The 16,270-nt window shown below is 53.5% G+C and overlaps 2 protein-coding genes across 5 annotated transcripts; one reads left to right on the top strand and one right to left on the bottom strand.

The window, feature by feature from the left end:
• Positions 1–1,399: 1,399 nt before the first annotated feature.
• Positions 1,400–10,332, bottom strand: Bad (BCL2 associated agonist of cell death). 3 transcript variants are annotated; one of them, XM_005351841.3, is made up of 4 exons: positions 9,599–10,332; positions 8,974–9,153; positions 2,528–2,718; positions 1,400–1,897 (listed from the first exon to the last, which is right to left on the bottom strand). In XM_005351841.3, exons 1-4 carry the CDS (start codon positions 9,714–9,716, stop codon positions 1,772–1,774), a joined length of 615 nt encoding a protein of 204 aa, XP_005351898.1. In that variant the 5' UTR covers positions 9,717–10,332; the 3' UTR covers positions 1,400–1,771. The 3 variants fall into 3 exon arrangements, with proteins under 3 accessions (XP_005351898.1, XP_005351899.1, XP_013203413.1); XM_005351842.2 differs by lacking the exon at positions 9,599–10,332 and adding an exon at positions 9,411–9,533; XM_013347959.2 differs by lacking the exon at positions 9,599–10,332 and adding an exon at positions 9,254–9,382.
• A 253-nt stretch (positions 10,333–10,585) lies between these two features.
• Gpr137 (G protein-coupled receptor 137) lies at positions 10,586–14,003 on the top strand. Of its 2 annotated transcripts, XM_013347958.2 has the most exons (8): positions 10,586–10,976; positions 11,176–11,547; positions 11,628–11,677; positions 12,276–12,501; positions 12,617–12,766; positions 12,878–13,006; positions 13,147–13,265; positions 13,537–14,003. In XM_013347958.2, exons 2-8 carry the CDS (start codon positions 11,191–11,193, stop codon positions 13,694–13,696), a joined length of 1,191 nt encoding a protein of 396 aa, XP_013203412.1. In that variant the 5' UTR covers positions 10,586–10,976; positions 11,176–11,190; the 3' UTR covers positions 13,697–14,003. The 2 variants fall into 2 exon arrangements, with proteins under 2 accessions (XP_013203412.1, XP_005351894.1); XM_005351837.3 differs by having other exon boundaries at positions 10,587–11,547.
• Positions 14,004–16,270: the final 2,267 nt, after the last annotated feature.

The following is a 16,270-nucleotide window of genomic DNA, read 5'->3' as shown; positions in this document are numbered from 1 at the left end:
GTTGGAGCTGAGTTGTCAGATTGGGAAGGGGTCCATGGCTCTTAGGATGAAGGAAGCTGGCAGTCTTAAGGGTTGTTGCTGGCAGGGGCTGTGATACTCTGTGGATATCCCATGGCCCCCTCACTCCTGTGGGGGAGATGTTTTTGCCTGTTTTACAGATATGGAAACAGGTCCTGAATGGAAGCTGCGTGTACTGGGCTGTAGCTAAGTGGAGACCTACCAGGAGGCAGGATGACCTACATGCTAGCTCTGTGCTAGATGGTCTTCACCAGCCTGGAGAACCTGCTCTGAGCCTGGGACCAGCCAGGAATACCAGAGACCCTGTGGCAAGAGAATGGGCTAGGCCCAGCAGTAGAGGCAGGCTGGCACTTCTTCAAGGCCTCTCCCAGCTTCCTGGCGATGGGGACTGACTGCTCCCTCCAGAGGAAGGCAGCCTCTTATCGGGGCTTATCTCCTGCCAATGAAGTGTTTTCTTTGCCTTGTTTTTGTTGCAGCCCCAGGCAAACAGATCCGGATAGGAAGGCCCAGAGAAACTGGGTAGCCAGGGTTGGGCTTCCCAGGGCTAAGGCCTTTGCTCTCTGAGATGGGATTCCTACCATTGCCCAAGCCACCTTCTTCAACTGTCAGACCGTATCTTGTTGCCAGGTCTGTCACTTCTCCATATTTCATGTCTTGTATTGCTGGCAGGCTGACCTTCATTTTCCCAAACACTGATTGAGTTGGGGTCCTCAAAAACAAGCTAACTCCCAACATCCTGATGTGTCCCTCTGCTGACAGTGGCAGTCCCAGACACAGCCTCACCTTTTGACCTACTCCTTGAGGCCCTGCTATGGTCGCCGCCCCATCCCATGTTCCGGGAAGCAGGGTTGTGGCGCAACTTATCTGCTTAACCAGCGCAAAGCACTGGCCTGGGCTATAGGGGCGCCAATAAATCTCTGAACTGAGCTCTGGGCCCAGCTCCAGGTCCCCACGAGAAGCTTCTCCGTTCCCTAGTGATCGTGCCACCCCGCCCCGTGTGCCCTGCCAGGTCCCTCAGCAGCGCTGGCCCCAAGCCGGTCACACAGTAGCTGCTCACAAGGACTGACCCAAATAGGAGCAAATGACCCCCCCCCCGCCCCGGGGGAACCGCGGCACGGTTTGCAGAACGCTGAATTCCGGCGGCCGTCTGGCCTGCAGCTCCCTATTACCATATTAGAGATAAGGGCCTGGCTGTCCCAGGGGTCTAGCCACGATCCGCTCCTTCACCCCAAAGCTTAGCAGCCGGGCTTCCTGGTCGCCTCGACTTCTCTGTCTCAATCCTTGGACAGAGCCTGTTTCCCTTAAGAGTAAAATGAGTTTCTTAAAACTATCTGAAATAACAATCCGGTTTCTGGAACCGCAGCGAAAGACAGACGCGACAGCACAGGCGCGGGCTTTATAATAAAGCACGTTTGTTGCAACCATTTGCGTGATAGGGCTGCAGCCGAGTCACGGTTTACCCCGGTTCGCAATTTAGCGCAGGCGCCAGAGGGCGGCCTGTTACCGGAGAGGGGAAAAGTTGCCACTTCCGGAAGCTGGGGTGGGGAGGGGGTGCGGAAACTTTAGAATTTCCAACGAGAACCACCCCTTCGTAGCTATTGCACGCACCGGAAGCGACTCGAGCGGTTCGCCAGCTCTTCACCCTGTTGAAGGGACACAGCGATCCTCTTTTTATCCCCAAGGCTCGGACTTCCGCCCACACCCAACATGGCGGGTGACGAGAGCTGGTACAGTTCCGGGAATGTGGAGCAGATCACTGGGAGGGGGTGGAGCCTCCTTTGCCCAAGTTTCGATCCCACCAGGATTGGATAATACGCGTCCAGCTAGCGCTTTGTCGCATCTGTGTGGCAGTCCCAGCGCTCTTTGGGCGAGGAAGTCCCTTCAGGGAAGGAAAAGAGTTGTATGAGCGAGCCTTACCCTGGCATCCCGAACAAGTCCCCACATTCTGAGTTGGAATATAAAGACCACCGCCACCAGCTTGCTCTGAACTGGGCGGTCAGAGACACTACAAGATGAGTAGGCTCTTAGGAATCGGGATTGGTTGGAGCCCAGAAACTGCTGGGACCCTAAATGAAACCTCAAAGCCAGAGACCTAGAGTTAAGAGGATGGGGCTGAATTCAAGAAGTTGAAGTGGTTCAGAAGTTGAGGAGAGGCTCAGATACTACCAAGCCTCGTGCTCTACGAACCTCGAAGATTCTGTACTACAGGTCCCAGACAATACTGGTTTTCTTAGTGGTCTGACTGTAAAAACTACAAGTGCCGACAAGTACCGGGGCTGGGGGCGGGGCTTTGGACAAAGAAAGAGGGAGGAAATCCTTGGACTACAAGTAGGGCCAGCAAGTCACCGGACACAAGTAACAGGGGACGGATTAGAACTGCAAATCCCGGCATGCCCCGGAATACGAAAGGGCCAACCCGGTGGACCTAAAACTACAAATCCCGACATGCCCTAGGTATCAGAAGGGGCAGGCCAGTATAGGTCCCGTCGCAGCTTACGCAGGCGCTCACCTTGAAGGAACCCTCAAACTCATCGCTCATCCTTCGGAGCTCACGGCCGTACCGCTGCGCGGCCCAGAGGTTGGGGGGAGCCGAACGCGAACGGCCCCGAAAGGGGCTGAGCTCCTCCTCCATCCCTTCATTCTCCTCGGTCCCCGCGGAGTACGAACTGTGACGACTCCGGATCTCCATTGCTCCAGCGCCTGCAGGAGTCGGGTTGGAAGAGGTGTGAATCTCGACCTGCTGTTTACTCCCCTTCCAATAGCCCCAGTCTCTCCTTTGAGAGTGGAGGGGATCTCAGAGTGCTTTTGTGAAAAATCGACTTAACGCCACAAGTCCTTGTCGAGTGATAATGAAGGTCGCCTTTGGTGTACACAAAGATTTTCTAGTGTGTCTCTCACAAAATAGGGGCATAAGGGATAATTATCACATGGTGTCATAGCAACCTCTAAGTAGGGAGGAGCCCTGCTCTAGCTTTGCAAGGGTCTCTATCGCACCTCTTTTGTGGAGACAGTGTCCAGAACTGTGGGTGTGCTGTGTTGTTTTTCTAGACTAGCCTTTATGTGCTAAACTATCCTCCCCACCTGGTTCTACAGACCAAACGTGGAGATTCACATTTATAATCCCAACCTCAGCTACGTGAGAACAGGTAGTCTTTTTTTTCCTCACAAATGGGGTGGGGGTCGGGAGAAAAAAGCTACTCAGGAGTTAAGAGAAGTCCGTTTTCTCAGGTTGACAAAGCTGTTAAGCCCTGGGACCAGAGTCCCTGGGTTTGGAACCCAGAGCCCAGCAGGCTGTGCAACCTTGCCTTGCCCAGCCTCCCTTCAACTTCAAGTCAGTTTCCGCCCCTCAGGAAGGGAGTCTCACCTACCCTGCCCTGCGCACTAACGCACCTGTGTGAAGGTCACTTTGGAGTGTAGAAGTGCCCTGTGAGCTGCAGGCAAATGGTGGAAGATCTGCTTCTTTGATCTGGGCACTGTGTGCCATCCTGACTTCTGCCACCTGTACCCCCTCTGTCCAGACCAGTGAAGACCCAGAACCACTCCCAGGGGCAGAGTCCAGAGCTAGGCGCAGCCTGCTGCCCACACCCAGTCTGCAGGGAAAGCTTGGGAGGAGGTAAAATAGCCCCCGGGTTTGGAGGTTGGTAAGTTTGCCTTCTTTTCTCAGAAGTCAGCGGGCAGAACTGCTGCTCAGCTGTAGGCCGAAGGATCCCAGCTGCAGGCGTGTAACAGAAAGCCAGAGGTAGGAGATCAAGCAAGGCCTGGCCTGGGTCTCTTCAATGCGCCTGGCCAGAACAGTACCACTGGCCACCTACAGAGTATTTCAGTGGGACTACTCAGCAGCTAGGTGGTTTCCCCTTTTGTGACAAGCTGCCCTCTGACCTGCACTGGCACTTGGGCACTGTAGCTCATGTTCTCCCTCTGCCAAAGAATCTGCCTTCATGAGCAGTGTTAAAATCCTTGCTTAGTATGCTCAAGGCCCTGGGTTCCATCCCAGCACCTCACAAGACAAAACAAAAAGCCAACCAATCAAGCAGGACACTGAGCAGGTAGGGCTGGAAGCTTCCCTTGGATTGACAGTTCTCAACTCCTATTTCCGGGGAAGTTCAGCCTTCCCAAGGCCACACAGTAAGTGCTGAAGACTGGTGTAAACACAACCAGTCTGACTCCAAGGGCTACGTTCATCTTACGTCCCAGCACCCCCTTCAAAGTACACAGTGGTCCAATTTGGAGAAGTCATTTTCTTCTTCCCCCACTAGTGTCAGCTATGCCAAGAGCCTATGCGCTGGCATGGAGGACTGTCAGTCACTAAAGGTACTAAGCAGTGCCTTTGTGTCAAGGGACATTTTATTGGTTGATGGGTCTTGGGTAGCTGAAATGCTGGTCTTAAACTTCTGGTCCTTCTGCTCCCACCTCCCAACTGCAGTTTAGAAGGTACTGAGACTGGAAGCTACCAGGCAGGTCCTCTACAGACTGAGCAGCGGCTCAGGCCCCTGAATGGAATTTCTAGAAATATCTTTGCATTTACTGGAAAGAACCTGGAGATTCTGTGAACTCCTCGGATAAAGAGGGTGGTGGGTGGGGTGTGGCCCAGACCCGCCTCAATCCCTCAGGGGAAGGGATGGGTTGCTCTTCTGTGGGTGGCTGCTCAGGCCTCCTGACTTATGCCCCCCCCCCACAGACTGGGGGTGGGGAAGATGGGAAGAGACTGGTTGTTAAGCACCTTTAAAGCTCCTTACCCACAGGGTTTCTGGATAAGTGGGTGTGGCTGAGTGGGAAACTTCATAGTTCAGGAAGCATCCTAGTGTACTCCATTAAAACTGATGGGTGTGCCTGGCAGTGACAAAACAGGAAAAGGTGCTTGCCACCAAGCTTGATTACTTAAGTTCAATTCCTGAGACTTGTGAAGTAGAAGAGGAAAGAACCAAACCAACTCCCAGAAATTATCTTCTGACCTCCGTGCAGGCCCTTACACAAACAAAACTAAGCTAGGGGGAAAAGAGTAATAAAAACAAAAACAACGGAGTCCTAAACCCTCCCAGCACAGCGAGACTCTGCCCTCTGGCAGCTCAGGCCATGGTGCAGTGCGTGCCAGCAGCAGCCTGCCCAGACTTGAGCTGTAGCCTTGAGGAAACACATTTTAGTTCCAGCCTGGGGCCTCACCTGGCCCTGCCCTGGCCAAGCCTTCGGTCCTAGGGCCTCTACAACAACTGCCCAGCTTGCTCAGAGCTGGAGTCTAGACAAAATGTCCCCCACAACACCACTGTGCCAACCATTGCTTTACTCGATAAAACCGAAATATGAACTTGATACAATTTTTACCTGTTACAATAAAATATTTGTTAAAGAAAAAACCGGGTGGTGGTGGCGCAGTACTTTAATCTGAGCACTTGAGAAGCAGAGACAGGCAGCTCTCTGTGAGTTCAAGGACAGCCTGGTTTACAGAGGGAGTTTCAGGACAACCAGAGCTGTACAAAGAAGCCTCATTTTGGAAAAAAATAATAATAATTTGCTCTGTGGAATTTGTCAACCAACCATTTCAATAGATAAAACTGTTTCCAGCTAGACGTGGTAGCACACGCCTTTAATCCAAGCCCTTGGGGGGCAGAAACCAGAGTTCAAAGCCAGCAAGGGCTACTCACAAAAGTCCTTCATTGAAAAGACAAACTGTTCCTACAAGTGGTGCAAACCTGCAGTCCCAGATGCTTGCTAGTTGGCTGTCTGAGGCAGGAGGGTTGCTTAAGCCCAGGAGTTTGAGGCCATCCTGGGTAACAGTGAGATTTTGTCTCAACAAATATAACAAAGGCTAGGGATATGTGGTTCAGTGATGGTGTTTGCTTAGTAAGCTGAAGGCCCTGGGTCCTGACCCCAAAACACAACCACAAAAACATTCCTAGCTAAGGGGCAGTGCAAAACCACAGGGATTTAGCCCATGTCTGTGGTTTCCCAATCCCTGCCCCAAAACCCAACTAAGTCTACATCTACCTTAAACCTTGAATGGCTATATGGAAGGATTGCCTTCAAGTCATTTCTATCCTGAGTCTAACCTGTTTGTCATCCAAGAGCACTAGATGTTCAAGGCCCTTGACTACTAATGGAAACCCAGGTCTGCAGAGCCTGAGTTAATTCACACGAACAATAATAACCACAATTATGGCAGGCCTAGGACCTCCACAGCACCTCTTCTGTGCTAGGCAGTTTCTGAGCACTGTTAACATGAACTCAAGTGTGCTTACTGCAGCCCTGTGAAGTAGGAACAGTTCTAGTCCCATTTTACAGCTTGGGAAATTCAGGCAGCAGCAGTTAACCTTTCAATCAGCTCCTAAAGGGTCCCAATGTTGCAGTCTTGCCCAGAGGCTGGTGTTGGCTGCTTCTCCCCTTCCTACTGTGCAGTTTGTCCTAGGGATACTCACAGCCCATGGTGCAGGGAGCTGGCAGGAGAGGCAGGGTGAGCTGACTGCAGAGATAGATGGTCAGAAGCTCCACTGCTCTGACAGGTCTGACACTTGTAAATCTCTTTAAGGACAATCATTTGTGCTGCTTTGTTTTGCTGGAATAGGGTCTCACTAAGGAGCCCAAGTTGACCTCAAACTCATCCGTGCTGGGTGTTGAGTTTGCAGGCATATACTACTGCACCCAGTTCTGTAATTGATTTTGAGACAACTAAAAACTAAATCAAACATTTATGAGACACCCCCCCACACACATATACATTGGCTCAGGGAGTGTTTCCCTGGTTTAGTCCCTGCCTAGCATGGGAGGGCAGGGAAGCAAAGAGGACATTCTGCTGCCTGCCCCATAGCTGTTTGCCTGGCAGCTCTCCTTCAAGGAGCCGAGCTGGGGTGCACCTCTCTCCTCCTTGCCACACTGCAGGCCATGCTTTCGCTGCCCCCCTAAATCAGGTTGCAGAGCTTGTCACTGCCTAACTCCATGCCTCAAGCTTGACAGGACACAAACTGTTCTGCCAGCCCCTTCCCCTACTCCGAGTTTACTGAACCTGAGTGGTCCTCCCTTTTCCTTGCCCCTCCTCCCATGACAGTGTCCCAGTCCCTCATTCCAATGGTATAACCTAGACCCTGTCACTTATCAAATGACTCCGTCCTAGGATGTCAGCCAACTGCCACTTCCCACCTGTTGATGCATCATCCCTTGGGTGGAGGTGTAAAACCCAAGGCAGCTCCTCTTCTTCCGACTGGGCCAGCTCACCCCACAAGCACTATTTTCTCCTTGTGTACACCATCTAGCACCCATTCCTGGCTGGCTGTTACAAAAGCTACTGAGATTAACTCCCTGCCGCTCCCACCAGCAGCCTCCTGGAATCCTACCTTCATTTCTAAAAGTTCCTACCTGATCCCTGACCTTCCCCCATCTCTCTTTCTTCCAACTTTCAAGGGCGCTGGGTGTCCTCCGTGACACCTCTTTCCTTCCCCCCACTCCCAGGCTATCACTGTCTTCATGACAGACCTAGGCCTGGGATGTGGCTCAGGAGACGAGCACTTGCTCAGCATATGCAAAGGCCCTGGGCTCCATCCCCGGCACAGTAAAAAGGAAAAAATCTTCCCAGGATTCCAGTCAAAGGTTTTCTTACAACGGCCTTCAAAGATCTGTACAGACTGAATTGGACAGGGCTCTAGTTACCCTTCTTCACCTCTTCCCACTTGGGGCCCTGCTACCCAGGAGCAATTCTTTTTTTTTTTTTCGAGACAGGGTTTCTCTGTGGCTTTGGAGCCTATCCTGGAACTAGCTCTTGTAGACCAGGCTGGTCTCGAACTCACAGAGATCCTCCTGCCTCTGCCTCCCGAGTGCTGGGATTAAAGGCATGCGCCACCACCGCCCGGCTCCCGGGAGCAATTTTTGTACTGGGGCCTGCTAAGTCTTTTTCTCTTTGTCTGCACACAGGCCTTACCTACAGGGCTGCTCTCTCCTAGGCCCCCGACTACCTCGGTAAGTCACTCCCCAGTCACTACATAGCCCTGGGATTCTGCTCTCTATTTACACACATTATCTCCTGAGCACTGTGTAGTTTTCTTCTAGATCCTCTGCTGGCAGTCTGTCCCGCCACTCGAGCACGTGGATGAACAGGAGTTAGTGCGCCTCAGGCGTGAGGAGGGACAACCAGGTGAGGGCAGAGATAGGATATCAGAGCAGAAAAAGAGCAAGCAAGGAGCTGGGTGGTGGTGGCGCAAGCCTTTAATCCTAGGCAGAGGCAGGCAGATCTCTGTGAGTTCAAGGCCAGCCTGGCCTACAAGAGCTAGCTCCATCCAGGACAGGCTCCAAAGCTACAGAGAAACCCTGTCTTGAAAAACCAACCCCCCCCCAAAAAAAAACAAAAAAACTTGAAGGTTAAAAGTGGTGAGGTGGGATGGAGAGATGGCCCAGTGGCTGAGCATTTGCTGCTCTTGGGGAGGATGTGAGTTCAGTTCCCAGCAACCACGTGGAGGCAGCTCACAACCACCTAGGGGATCCAAGGCACCTGCACTTGCGCACACTGGCACACATATAATTTTAAAAATGCCAGGCATGTGGGCCCACCTGTGAGACAGAGGCAGGTGGATCTCCAAATTCAAGGCCAGCCTGGTCTGCTGAGCAAGTTCCAGGACAGCCAGGGCTGCTCTACTGGCCACTGGAAGGCTCTAACCCAGGATCTGAGAAGTCTTCCAGCACTACCTCCTAGGGTGACCTTAGGAAAGTCACTTGCTCTTGGGGATCTGCGTATCTCCTGCTCACGTCTATCCTGAGGCCATAATAAGGGAGTCTGTCTTGAGCTTTCAGTGAATCAGTTTGATCATTAAGGGCATTTCTGTGAATTAATCGAGTGGTCTTACTAAGGTAGTGATAGTTGGTTTGTAGAGGAGGCAATTTGAGGCTCCGAGCTTCCCCCAGAGTCTTCAGGAAGTATGGCTGCAACAGGGATGCAAAAGGGACAAGGAGAGATGATGATGGTGGTGGGGGACCTACCTCCATGATGACTGCTGTTGACTGCCTGTCCCCGTTGGTGTCTGATGCTCCCCAGGAGACCTGGGGCCAGGCAGGGACCTGGCTGGTCCCCAGTGAGGCTAGGGCCCAGGCCCCTATTTGCAGTACTGGAGTCTTCCTGCTCACTCGGCTCAAACTCTGGGATCTGGAACATACTCTGGGCTGTAGAGACAAGATAAGTACTCAGGGCACAGCTAAGCAAACAGCAGGGCAGAGGTGCCCCTGGTTCCCTCTCCCACCGGAGCAAACCTCCCCGCCCCACCTCAGGCCACCAGTCTTCCCAAGCCCTCATCTGTCTGCTGGGTCTAGCCTGGTAGAGAACAACACAGGCTGTCCCCGGGATACTAAATCTCTCTTGAGAGCTCTGTCCCGGTCCTGGTGCGTCCTGCTTGCCCGTTATGACCACGAATAGGTCTCACCCTAAGCCCGCTCTCGAGGCCCCAGATTCGGGCCTGCCTCCTCCCTCTAGTTCTAAGGGCGCCCGGTCCTAGTTTCCTCGGCGACGGGACTGTCACAGATCTGACCCAATCAGTTCTCGAAGTAAATCCCGGGTCGGCCTGGAGGCGGGGCCACCCCAAGCCAGGTCCCACCCCTGCCGTCGGTAGACCTGCTGGTCTCCACCGCCTTCCTCCCGCGTCGCTCCCCAGGCTCCGGATTCCAGGATCGGACTTCCTCACGCCTAAAGCGTGTGCTGGAGCCAGCAAAGGCTGTTTTGGGGTTCCCATTTAGATCCTGGAGGCCCGCTTCGGCTGATAAATCCTCCAGACCTTCTGGGCCCGAATTCCCTCCTGTAAAATGGGGCTAATGACACCCCCCGGGGAGCTGGTGAAAACTCTGCAAACAGCTCAGTGATCACTATGGGTGAAAGCACTTGTAGAACCGTTCACTGAAGCTCGGCCGTCGGGTGCAATGATCGTTGCGATGGTTATTGCTCTCCCTGGACCGAGTGACCAGGATGGGGAAGCCGGCTCCTTCCTCCTCCCGCTCGTGGAGGCCTCGCGCTGCCCGACTCGGGAACAACCCACCACACCATCTCGGGAGCTCCTTCCAAGCAGGATGGCCGCCTGGGTGCAGGAAAAGGGACAGGGGTACCCACGAGGGCGAGTCGTGGGGTTCCCAGGGGCTCGGCTATCAGGAATAGTGTGTGATGTGCAAGCGGCCGCAGGCCGGAGCGCTGGGCCGGCGGACAGAAGCTAGGGGGCGGGGCCGGATGCCATCTTGGTTGTGGGCGGAAGTTTCCTTCAGCGACCCTGTGCGGGGAAGTCGTTGCCGCCCCCATAAAGGCACTCCGATCCCGTTGTGGGCTTGGGGATCTAGGCGTGGGGATTAGTGGTCCCCCAAACATTAAGAGCTAACGAGTCAGGGCACGGGTAACTCGGGTGCTTGCTGTGTGCGGCCCAGACTCCGCCTCTCGGCCTCCCGCCGCCATCCGTAACCCCGGACGCCCGTCAGCAGCGCACCTTGCGCTGATTCTTAAAGAAGTTCACGCCGGGCGCGGTGCACGGTCTCAGAGTTCCCATCGGCCGCTGCGCAATTTGCGTAGCGGACGGACGCCCGCGCAGGCGCAGGAGTGGGGCGGAGCAGCTGGAGCCGGGGAGCTGGAGCCCCGTGTCCCGGCGACCGGATCCCGCTTCCCCAGCAGCGGCCTGAGGACCTGACATCGACTTCCTCTTATTCACCGGGGCTAAGGGTGGACGCGGTGGGGGAACAACGCCTGGAATCTTGAGGACAGAGGAAGAAGCCCCCCAATCCGGATTATTGGAGGGGAAAAAGCCACCAAGCGTGGGGAGGGGGAGAGCGGGGCGTTGAGCGCCCCCGCAGCGGCCGCTGTCCTAAACTGAGGGGCATCGGCCGGCTCTCCCCCTCCTGCCAGCCGGACACGAGCGACTAAGGCCAGGGACTTTCTGTACCACTGCATCCTCCCATCTTGGCTCTGGGGCTGACCCAGGGAGGGACACCCCCAACCCCCACTCCATTTGCCTTGGGTAGGAAAGAGTACCCTTACACACTCCAGAGTGAGGAGTCCAGGGCTCATCCCCCCACGACTCTGTTGAGGAAAGGCCTGGCAACCCCAACTTCTTTCCTCCAGAGTCCCCAGCTCTCACCGCCTCCTGCAGGTCCCACCCCTCCGTATTTATTTCCCTGGCTTCTGGCCAGACCTCCATCTCTGTCTCCTGATTTCAGGCCTCCCTCCTTGACATGGAGAGCAACCTGTCTGGCCTGGTACCTGCAGCCGGGCTGGTACCTGCACTGCCGCCTACAGTGACCCTTGGGCTGACCGCTGCCTACACTGCCCTATACGCTCTGCTCTTCTTCTCTGTCTATGCCCAGCTCTGGCTGGTGCTTCTGTATGGGCACAAGCGCCTCAGCTATCAGACGGTGTTCCTGGCACTCTGTCTGCTCTGGGCAGCCTTGCGTACCACACTCTTCTCCTTCTACTTCCGAGATACTCCCAGGGCCAACCGCCTGGGGCCCTTGCCTTTTTGGCTTCTCTATTGCTGCCCTGTCTGCCTGCAGTTCTTCACACTGACGCTTATGAACCTCTACTTTGCCCAGGTAACCACGGGAACTGGTGTGGTGGGAGTAGGAGGGCAAGCCCAAAGGTCCAAAGGAGTGATGGGGATCTCTGCTCCCAGGTGGTGTTCAAGGCCAAGGCGAAGCGTCGGCCAGAGATGAGCCGAGGCTTGTAAGTACTGGAGATGTTAATGGGTCAGGGACAGGAAGGAGCCCACCCAGCAGGATTGAGACAAGAAGAACCCCAAGAGCATTTGTGTTAGAGCTTGGAAAAACTAAAGCACCTGGTGCGGACAGCTGTGACAGTGTCAGGGGGAGAAAGCACCAGCGTCATCCATGGTGGAGAAGGATAGAAGCTCCAGTTCATGGAATATATATAAAGTAGTGCTGCGTTTCTAGTGACCTTGTCTGCCTGCCCCTGTCCTTTGCACAGTGACTTCCAGTTTATAAAGATATTTCACAAGCATCTTTTCACATCTCACCTGAGATATTATTCTTTCTCTCATTTGCAAGATGAAGAAACTGAGGCCCAGTTAGTTAAAGCGACGTGTTCAAGGTCAGGGCTTAGATCCAGATGTTGACCCCCCCCCCAAATCTGGTGCTCTCCCTACGATGCCATAGCGTTCACAGCCTCACCTCTTTGAGTTCCCTCAGAGTTTAGACTGGACCATCCGAGTTCTGGCTGAGCCTGGTGTCTGCTGAGGAGTCGGGGTGGTTGGTGTGGGTCAGGGAGACCCATGGTCTGGCGCTGACTCTGCTGTGGGCTGCAGGCTGGCTGTCCGAGGGGCCTTCGTGGGCGCTTCGCTGCTCTTTCTGCTGGTGAATGTATTGTGTGCAGTGCTGTCCCGCCAGCACCGGGCACAGCCCTGGGTCCTTCTGCTGGTCCGTGTCCTGGTGAGCGACTCCCTCTTCGTCATCTGTGCCCTCTCGCTTGCTGCCTGCCTCTGCCTCGTCGCCCGGCGAGCCCCTTCCACTAGCATCTACTTAGAGGCTAAGGTAGGGCCACCAACCCTGAAGTAGTATCCTGGGGGATCCTTGGACAGAAGTCTGTGATGTAAAGGAAGATAGAAGCCTCCTCTACCTTAAGATCCTCTATTGTCGTCTCTACTAGGGGACCAGTGTGTGCCAGGCAGCTGCCATAGGGGGTGCCATGGTTCTGCTCTATGCCAGCCGGGCCTGTTACAACCTGGCAGCTCTGGCCTTGGCCCCTCGGAGCCGGCTAGATGCCTTCGATTATGACTGGTACAACGTATCTGACCAGGTAGGCATTGGTCAAATTGGTGCCTTCTATAGTATCTAGCCTCCTATGGCCGGGATCCTCCCAACATGGTCTGTGTGGTGGCAGACTGTTTCAGCCTCTGCTCTTCCCCAGGCAGACCTGGTGAATGACCTAGGGAACAAAGGCTACCTGGTGTTTGGCCTCATCCTGTTCGTGTGGGAACTGCTGCCCACCACACTGCTGGTGGGCTTCTTCCGGGTACACCGGCCCCCGCAGGACCTGGTAGGGCTCCCCCCAACCACCTCCAGGTTTAGTGGAGAGGGCTGGACCCTGGGAATTCTAGCCTGGGGTCGTGGGGTAGTTATAGGACATATATATATATATATATATCCATAGTTGCAACTTTCCCCACACACCTACAGAGCACCAGTCGAATCCTCAACGGGCAGGTTTTTGGCTCCCGTTCCTACTTCTTTGACCGGGCTGGGCACTGTGAGGATGAGGGCTGCTCCTGGGAGCACAGCCGGAGTGAGAGCACCAGGTAGGAGCCTCAACCCTGCTTGAGGGGTCTTGGGGTCCTGCCTGGCTCCACGAGGCAATGGGGACCAAGAACTGGGCTTTTGTTTCCTCACTTGTTCTGAGCGGAGCCACCCCGGGTTCCCAGTGCTACTATGTACACCTGCTACTGCCCCAAGAAGCAGTTTGCCCTCTGACCTAGGGCTCTCTGTTTTCAGCTTCTCTGCTCCCCCATCCTATGTGACCCTGGGCACTACCTGGGACTCCTGGTACTTACGTTGCTTTTCTGCCTGCAGCATGTCCGGCAGCCTGGGCTCTGGCAGCTGGTATGGTGCCATCGGGCGCGAGCCAGGCTGGGGCGGGGCCAGCCAGACAAGGACCACTCCTCTGCTCTTCTCCCAGGTGCCAGGACCTGGCGGCCACCACCACAGCCTCTATTCCACACCACAAACATGATTTCCTTTTACTCCCCTTAGAGCACCCAGGTCCCAGCTCCCCTTATCCCCAGCCCCTGTGCCAAGTGCATCTGCCGCTTCTTGCCCAGGATGCCAGGGGACTGTGGCTGCTTCTCTCCTCTGGCCAGCTCCTTGCTGCTCCTATCGTAGTGAGCTTGTGCCATCCCCCTAAGATAGGGACAAGGCCTCCAGGCTGCCGGATGCCCACAGTGCCCTGGCATGACCTGCCACCTCTGCTTCCACACTGGAGCCAGCTACCTCTCCTGTGCCTACCACTCAATAAACAGAGTCTGTGTCCTGTCCCTTCATCTGTCATCTGTCTGAGTTCTGTTCCTTCCTGCCTTGGCCTGTTTAGCATCAGGCTGCTCAAACCCTGGCCCTTGACATGGGTTGCTAGGCTGAGCAGGTAGCACCCACCTTCATCAGGGCTAGCAGGCTTGAAGCAGCAGAGGGACTGCACCGGTGTCTGCTGTGAAAGCTTTCCTGGTTCAGAGTAGCCTCCTCTGTGTTGCCCAGCCTGGCCTAAAATTCTTGGGCTTCAGTGAGCCTTCCTGATTGAAAAATTGCCTCCACAAGCTGGAAATGAGGCTCAGTTGTAGAGTGCTTTCCAGGAATGTCCAAGGCCATGGGTTGAATCTCCTAGGTGGAGGCAGGGAATTGAATCTCCATGAAACTTTCCTTTGGCTGTGCAGAGAGCCATAACCGCTCTCCCAAATCACACAGCACTGTAATTGGTGGCTTTTAGGCATCCTTAAAAAAAAAGATTTTAGGGCTGGAGAGATGGTTCAGTGGTTAAGAGCATTGCCTGCTCTTCCAAAGGTCCTGAGTTCAATTCCAGCAACCACATGTTGGCTCACAACCATCTGTAAAGAGGTCTGGCACCCTCTTCTGGTCTTCAGGCATACAGACAGAATATTGTATACATAATAAATAAAAAAAAAAAGATTTTATTGCCAGGAGGTGGTGGCACACACCTTTAATCCCAGCACTAGGGAGGCAGAGGCAGGTGGATCTCTGTGAGTTCGAGGCCAACCTGGCAGCCTGGTCTATGAGAGCTAGTTCCAGGACATCTAGGACTGTTACACAGAGAAACCCTGCCTCGAAAAACCAACCCCCCCCCAATTTTTTTTTATTACAACAGAGCAGTAGTGGCACATACCTTTAATCCCAGCATTCAGGAGGCTGAAGCAGATGGATCTCTGTGAGTTCAAGATCAACCTGGTCTACAGAGTGAGTTCCTGGACTGTTACACAGAGAAACTGAAAAAAAAATGTATTTTATTTATTGTGTATGTGTGTGGGTTCCTATAGAGGTAATTCTCTCCTACAGTGTGGAACCTGGAGAGCGAGCTCAGGTTGTAAGGCTTGGCAGCAAGTGCCTTCGCTCACTAAGTCAGCTCACTAGCCCAATAACTTTGTTTGTTTTGTTTTGAGACAAAAAAAAACACACATATACCTCTGTTTAACAGTCCTACCTGTCTGTCCTGGAACTTGGTCTGTAGACCAGGCTGGCCTGGAACTCACAGAGATCTACCTGCCTCTGCCTCCCTAGTGCTGAGATTAAAGGAGTGCGCCATCATGCCCTGCTAATTTGTTTTGTAAAATGACATGTGTTTGTATGTCTGTATGTGTGGACAAGCCCTTGTCACAGCACATATGTGGAGGTCAGATGACAACTTACTAGTTGGTTCACTCCTTTCACCATATGGATCAGGAGACAAAATTTATGTCATCAGGCGTGGTGGCAAGGACCTTTACCTGTTGAGACATCTCACTGGCCCAGTTTCAGCTTTTTGAGACAGAGACCTTATAATGTAGCTGAAGAACGACGAACTCCCGACAGACACTCCTACCTTTACCTGCAGCTACTGGGGTTATAGGCATGTACCAACATGTTTGGCATCTTTTTCCCCCCTAAGATTTATTTTTATTTATGTATAGGTGTATCTGTACCTGAATGTGGTGCACAAGGAAACCAGAAGAGGGCATCAGATCCCCTGGAGCTAGTTAGAGGCTGTTTCTATGCTGGTGAACTTAGGGCTTTTGGAGGAGCAGCAGTAAGTGCTCTTAACCACACAGTTTCTACAGTCTGTTGGGCATCTTGTTTTCTAATGGATTAAGTTTTGTGAAGGCCTAGTTCCTTTAATATTCATTTATTTTAATTGTTGGGGGGGATGTGCATACATCGACACACATCTAGGTATGGAGTTAAGGAAACCCATGAGGTACCAGGAATCAAACTGGGAATTTCAGGCTTGGTGATATGCAGCCTATGCAACACTGAGCAATCTTACTGGCCTGAGGCCTAGTTTCTGTCACCACTATTGGCCATTCAGCTCTTTATTAGGACCATCAGAAGTTTTTGACAGGCAGAGAATCACAGCTTCACACAGTTAAAACAAATGCAGCGGAAACGAAAGTCACATGCCTTTAATCCCAGCACTCGGGAGGCAGAGGCAGGTGGATCTCTGTGAGTTCGAGGTCTGTCTGGTCTACAGAGTGAGTGCTAGGATGGGCTCCAAAGCTACACACAGAAAAACTCTGTCTCAGCAAACCGAGAGAGAGAGAGAGAGAGA

The sequence above is a fragment of the Microtus ochrogaster genome, chromosome 8 (genome assembly GCF_000317375.1).
Source record: "Microtus ochrogaster isolate Prairie Vole_2 chromosome 8, MicOch1.0, whole genome shotgun sequence".
NCBI lineage: Eukaryota > Metazoa > Chordata > Mammalia > Rodentia > Cricetidae > Microtus > Microtus ochrogaster.
Note: the sequence above shows the minus strand (reverse complement) of the source record. Positions and strands in the feature narration are given on the sequence as shown.